This window comes from Brassica oleracea, chromosome C5, assembly GCF_000695525.1.
Source record: "Brassica oleracea var. oleracea cultivar TO1000 chromosome C5, BOL, whole genome shotgun sequence".
In the NCBI taxonomy this organism is placed as follows: Eukaryota; Viridiplantae; Streptophyta; class Magnoliopsida; order Brassicales; family Brassicaceae; genus Brassica; species Brassica oleracea.
This window is the reverse complement of record NC_027752.1, coordinates 23,533,267-23,539,747: the sequence shown is the minus strand read 5'-3', so window position 1 is coordinate 23,539,747 and position 6,481 is coordinate 23,533,267. Positions and strand designations below refer to the sequence as shown.

Sequence of the window (6,481 nt, the reverse complement as noted above, 5' to 3'; positions counted from 1 at the left end):
TCTCTTCTCATCTCTTCACCTTCCCTAAAGTTCAATGTCTTCGTTTAATTTAGCAATAATTGTTATTCACATTGAAATTTTGTAACGATTCCGACCTCTTCGTTTCTTCAGCGTCAAATCTATAAATACGCGATGGTTGAGAGTTTGATAACCTTCGCAATCACATTCAGTCTATATACTTTATCGAGCGTAGAGATATTCTGAAAAATGTCTTCCTCCGATGCTGTTGTTGCACAATCCGCCTTCAACACTCTCCGACTCGGCAGCTCTGTCCAGATCATTGTTGGTCGTCTACTCCGTTTCTGGAACTCGAAAAACATCAAGAAGCAAGGTGAAATCATGGGAATCACTCTACTCCTCCTTGATGAGAAGGTATTGTAACCATAAGCTTTTTCTTTTATTTTGTAAAAAGCCGATGATCTAAATCTTCAATCTTTAATTGCAGAATTCGGTGATACATGGGTTCATTCCTACTGGTCGCGCCCCTTATTACTGTCATTCTTTGCCAGTGGGTTCAGTGGTGAGAGTTATGGACCACCCTTTCGTGATCCGGTTCATCCGCAAACAACCATTGATGAAGTTATCGAGACCCGATATGGACCCGAAAAATTATGAGTATTTTATGGATATTTTAATTATAGATCCGAACCGACCTGAACCTGAGAAGAACCGACCCGAACCCGAACCGAAAATTTCTAAGTACCTATTGGGTTTAAATATTTAGGATCCGAAAGACCCGGACCCGAAAGGAACCGGCCCGAACCCGACCCGAAGACCCGAACGCCCAGGCCTAATGGTTATTAAATATGCATTATGGTTTTAAATTATTATTTTTAATATAATTTATCTCTGATAAGTTAAAAAGGGTATACCTCATGAGCAGGGCAGAGAAGGACGATGTTTATCCAAACGCAATCTACTCAGAATCCTTCTTCTCTAATGTTTTATCCTGGAAAACCAGTAGAGATCGAAAGTGCAGATTTTTCTAACGTTTGTTCAGCTTTAGGTTCTCCATTAACCAAGTCGATTTACTTCATCGATGGTATTGTTATTTCATATGTTCCTTTGCCAGGTAGAAACACTGTCTTTCAATGTGATGTGATTGTTTCTTTGATTTGCAGGTGTGGTTCGAGTTTTCTTTGGGTCAGATTTCGCCACTGTGACAGTCTGATGATGTATCGTGGGATATACTAAAGCCTGAGATATTTGCAGCTGTCATGGATTTCTACTCTTCTGGCCAGCCTTCCTTTCGCAAGCTGCTGCTGCCAAGGACACAGCGACGAATCAAAGAAGGACTTTTGGATTTTTATATTTTTTCTTAAAGGCACAGATTGTTGGTTGGCCTACAGTGAGATTTTTCAGGAAGAACACTACAGAATATGCTTATGGATCATGGCTGTGAGATCACGAAATCTTTAGCATGGGATGCTCGTGAATATGCGGTTAATGCTGTTAGAGGTATACCCACTAGTAGAAATATTGGCTATAGCTACGACATAGCTACGAAATTTTCGTATCAAATTCTAAAAAGCTACGAAAAAGCTACGAGAATCGTAGCAAAAAAAGCTACGAAATTGCTACGGAAAAAAGCGTAGCAAGATATAGCTATGATTTTGCTACGAAGATTTCGTGGCAAAATTGATACGAAACATACCGTAGCAAAAATCATGGCTAACTACAAAAAAAATATCTTTTAGCTACGATTTTTGCCACTAAAAAATTCATAGCTATTTAAAACCCTAGACCCTAAACATGTTTTTAACCACATAAACTCTAAAAGTAAATCTTAAATTCTAATACTCATATTATATCTCTAAATCTTAAACCTAAACTCAAATTTAATTATTTTAAAAATCTAATATCAATTTTTAAATCAAAACTCAAACAATATATTTCAAACTCTAAACTCTATATATTACTCTATATTCCAAATCATGAATCTAAACACCAAATATACTTTTTCAAAGTTAAACAACAAATCTAAAACTAAAACTAAAAAGTTAATCTTTAAAAAAAAAAAATTAATTCCAAAATTTAAATCTAAACTTCAAACACTACACTCCAAACCTTACACTCTAACCCTAAACCTAATACCCCAAATCATAAAACCCAAATACTAATTTTAACATTTCAAATTTAAACATCAAAACTTAAACATAAACTACTAGGGCTGTTCAATATGGTAAAACCGAACCGTACCGAACCAAACCGAACCGAACTGAAATAGACAATATGGTTTGGTTTTGGTATATACCATATAAACCGAATGGATATAATTTTATAAAAACCGTAGGATTTGGATATGGTTTGGTATATAACCGATTAAACCGAATAAACCGAACAAAACCGATTAAAAGTAGAAACATGTAAATATGTATCTATTTTATAACAATACATGAAAATCTATTTGTTACATAAGTTAAATTTGTGTTAATAACTATTACCATAATTTTATAGTAATAAAAAAAACTTAATTTGTAAAACACTTGAACTATAACTAAATAACAATACATCGCAATTCAGACATCTTATTTTCTAAGTCTTTTTTGATCTTTTTGATTAATTTTAGTCTTCACTAAATTAATATGAAGATTATAAATTTGATGGACAATAATTAATGGAAATTTTTCAATTGAAAAAACATGACTTTAATGAACACGAAATATGGAAGAGTGGAAAAACTTTTCTTTCATGTTTTTGTTTTGTTTCATATTTTTATTTTCAAAATTTCAAGCTTTGATTTTAGTTATAGATTTGATTATTTTATTTGAAGGTAGAAGCATTTTAACTTTTTTTGTTTATTTATCTAAACATGTAATATATTTTTAATAAATGACTGTGTTGACAATATGACTCTAAAATTCATATAATATGATCTCAAACAAAATAATTATGTTTTTTGGTATAAAACCGAATAAACCGAAAACCGACGGTATATAAACCGAAGCGAACCGAAGTAAATATGGATTTAGAATGGTAGTTATATTTTACTAACCGAAATACCGAAAACCGAAAAAAACCGAACCGAAACCGAACCGATATCCGGATTTAACACCCCTTTAACATGTAAATATGTATCTATTTTATAACAATACATGAAAATCTACGAATTCATCGTCTCAAAAGCGTAGCTTTTTGCTTCGACTTTTGCTACGATTTTTTTCTGCTACGATCGTATAGCTACTATTTTATTTTCGTAGCATTTTCGTAGCAAGAACTCATATAGCTACGAAATGTATCCTATAGCTACGAAAATGCACCGTGGCTATGACCGTTTTTTTTACTAGTGACCGGAGAGAAGTTATGGAAAATACCGAAATACTTGCACATGTTCAGAGAGGCTAATCTAGGTACACATTCATCGTATGAGATTGACAGCAAAGGGAGATTTCGGTACCTGTTTATTGCATTTGGGCAATCGCTACGAGGATTTAACAGAGTCATAAGGAGGGTTATTGTGGTTGATGGCACTTTTCTGAAGAACAAATACAAAGGAGTTCTATTGGTTGCAACTGCTGTAGACGGAAATTCTAATTTGTATCCTCTTGCATTCGGAGTAGTCGACTCAGAGAATGAAAATTCTTGGGAATGGTTTATGAGACAACTAAATAGTGTCATTGCTGATGATCATCATTTGGCTTTCATTTCGGATAGACATGCGGCCATTGCTAAGGCGCTTGAGACTGTGTATCCAACAGCTAAACATGGTATTTGCATTCATCATTTGTTGAATAATGTGGTAACATATTACCATGGGAAAGGACTTGTTGGGTTGGTTGCAAAGGCGTCCAAGGTTTATAGAGTTGCTGAGTTTGAAAAGATATTTGCTAATGTGTGTAATATCAGTCCGGCAATTGGAAAATACCTAAGGGATGCTGAAGTCCAAAAGTGGGCAAGATGTCAATTCTCTGGATATAGATATGACATAAGGACAACAAACCCTGCCGAATCAATCAACTCTGCTTTGCGTTCGCCGAGAGAGTATCCAATCATTCTCTTGTTGGACAGTATCATGGAAATGCTGACTCGGTGGTTTTATAACTGTAAGAAAAAGATTTCAAAGCATAATCATCCTCTTACCGAAGATGTGGAGAAAAAGATTGAAAGGAGAACCGAGAAAGGCAAAAGATTTGCAGTTTACCCTGTTAGCGATGGCCGATTGCTTGTTAGAGGTGATAAAATCGACTGCTTAGTTGATTTGGATAGACGTACTTGCTCATGTGGGAAGTACAACCTGATGAAGATACCTTGTCGGCATGCAATTAAAGCTGGTTTTCATGTTGGCAGACAGCCACACACATTGAGTGATTTATTTTACACTACAGAAGCTTGGCGAGAAGCTTATCATGAAAGCATCAATCCTATTGCTGTTCCTGAGGATGCTTGGTCCATGCCAGAAGATGTTGTCGTGGTCAACTTGCTACCACCAGAGTCAAGAAAATCAGTTGGAAGGAATAGAAAACGCAGATATGAAACTGTTGAAGATAAAATTCGGTCATCGCAAACATCACAAAAGAGGCAGCCTCGCAAGTGTAGTAGATGTGGTATTAGTGGGCACAACAGAGCAACTTGTAAAATACCAATATAGCCAGTCACATATGGTAAGGGTCAGCCTATATAGCCAGTTTGTTTATATGTTTTTCAATCTCGATTTAATTGTGTTTCATGTATTGATGTTTTTGTTACAGGTTGGTATGTTCAAGTATGCAAGTTGTGGTGTTTGAAAGTGCAGTATTGCCTTGTCTCGTATGATTTTTTCTTCTAAAAACAATCAACTTTGTTTTCATATTGATTGTTATACTTTGGATAATTCTCGTATGGTTATTTTCTCAGTTTCATTGTTATACATTGGCATTATTTTCTCCTCACTTTTCCATCTCTCTGTTTGTTTAGTTTGTTTGACAATTGTTGATGCCCGATTTTTCAACAAGGAAGGTGGATTATAAGAACAGAACACTGAGCACAAAATATAAAGAACCACTAGACTGGTTAAGTCGACACAAACAATGTAACAACAAAACACAAATTGAAGCCAATACTAAAAACCAGTAGACTGGTAAAGACGACAAGAAAACACTAAGAAGAAGATACTTTGAACTAGTAGACTGATTTCTCTCATTCTTGGCTTCTTAATCTTCCAAAAAGCCATAGAATGCTTCCTAAGAAACCTAATTCGAGTGAATTTTTCTGCTTCCTAACTTTTTCTTCTATTCTCTGTGTCATACTACTTTTCAGATCTTCAATCTCTTCTACAATTCTCCCTTGCTCAGCCTCTACCCTTCGAATCTCATCAAGCAGGGCCTCATCAACCCACTTAAATAAATGATTTTCCTTCTTTCGCTACATAGAAACGAAAATCATGTTAGGAGAAACAAAATGGAATGAAAAAACAGCATGTTTGTCCTATACAATCGAAAATCGAATCAGACAAAAAAAGAACATAACAAAATCGAAAATCGAATCAGACTATGAACATGTGCCCCTATTTCACATCTATAGAACCGTCGGTAAGGATTGTCATCAGTTCTCGAATAGAATATCACAACCCCTTTCCCGCACCAGCACCTAGATGGCACCCCGTACGAATGTCGCCTTGAAGTATTCATGGGTGTAAGAAACTGATTCAGAGAGAAAAAGGAGATTGAAGGAAAATAAGATCTGAAAAATGTGAAAAGTCGGGTTGATTGCTGAGGTTGGTCTTAAATATGTTGGGTTTTAGGTTTATTGTGGATCTAGTTCTGGTCGGGTTTGATTGCTGAGTTGGATCAAAAGTCTGGTTTACAAGAAGCCAAGTTAAGTGTATTACATTTGATTCGATTTATTTACTCCTACGGGATGATCTAGTAAAACATGTTCTTGTGGTCTTGTTCCGTGTTTTGGTTTCGTTTAGGGTATGTTTAGGGTGTAGGTTAGGTTTGACTGTGGTCTTGTTCCGGGTTTTGGTTTCATTTAGGGTATGTTTAGGGTTTAGGTTAGGGTTCTAATTTAAAACAGAATTAAATTCTAGCATTCTTCAGCTAAAAACTCTTAATAATAAAACCACAAGATGTACATTTGATTAGAAGAGTCGATCCTAAAAATCATAATAAAACACTAGAAGTTGTACAATAGACTAAGAAGTCTTGTTCCTAATTCCTACCCGAGCAGTCGAACTTATCAATGCTTCTCGTCACGAAACTGATGCACAAGGCGATCCAATGATTCCCACTGACATGAACAGGGACATACATCCGATCCACATCTATATTTCATATCTCAAGTGTCCTGCCATGTGGTGGAAGGACCCCTTTACCGAACTGCAGTAGCAAATTATGAGGCATGTAGCTCTTTCTACCCTGAGCTTCTAAATGACCATACTCTTTTTTAATCATATTGCTGAAGACGACAGTCATGAAGGCGGCACGATGAGGTCTCCATCGTTTCAAAGATGTTCTCTCCCGGAATACGTACATTGCGGCGTCAATGGAATACGTACATTGCG

At 35.8% G+C, this 6,481-nt stretch overlaps 1 protein-coding gene across 1 annotated transcript; it reads left to right on the top strand.

Annotated features, from left to right (window-relative positions):
• The first annotated feature begins 3,276 nt into the window (after positions 1–3,276).
• LOC106293874 lies at positions 3,277–4,868 on the top strand. Its single transcript, XM_013729511.1, has 2 exons — positions 3,277–4,601; positions 4,689–4,868. Exon 1 carries the CDS (start codon positions 3,329–3,331, stop codon positions 4,586–4,588), a length of 1,260 nt encoding a protein of 419 aa, XP_013584965.1. The 5' UTR covers positions 3,277–3,328; the 3' UTR covers positions 4,589–4,601; positions 4,689–4,868.
• Positions 4,869–6,481: the final 1,613 nt, after the last annotated feature.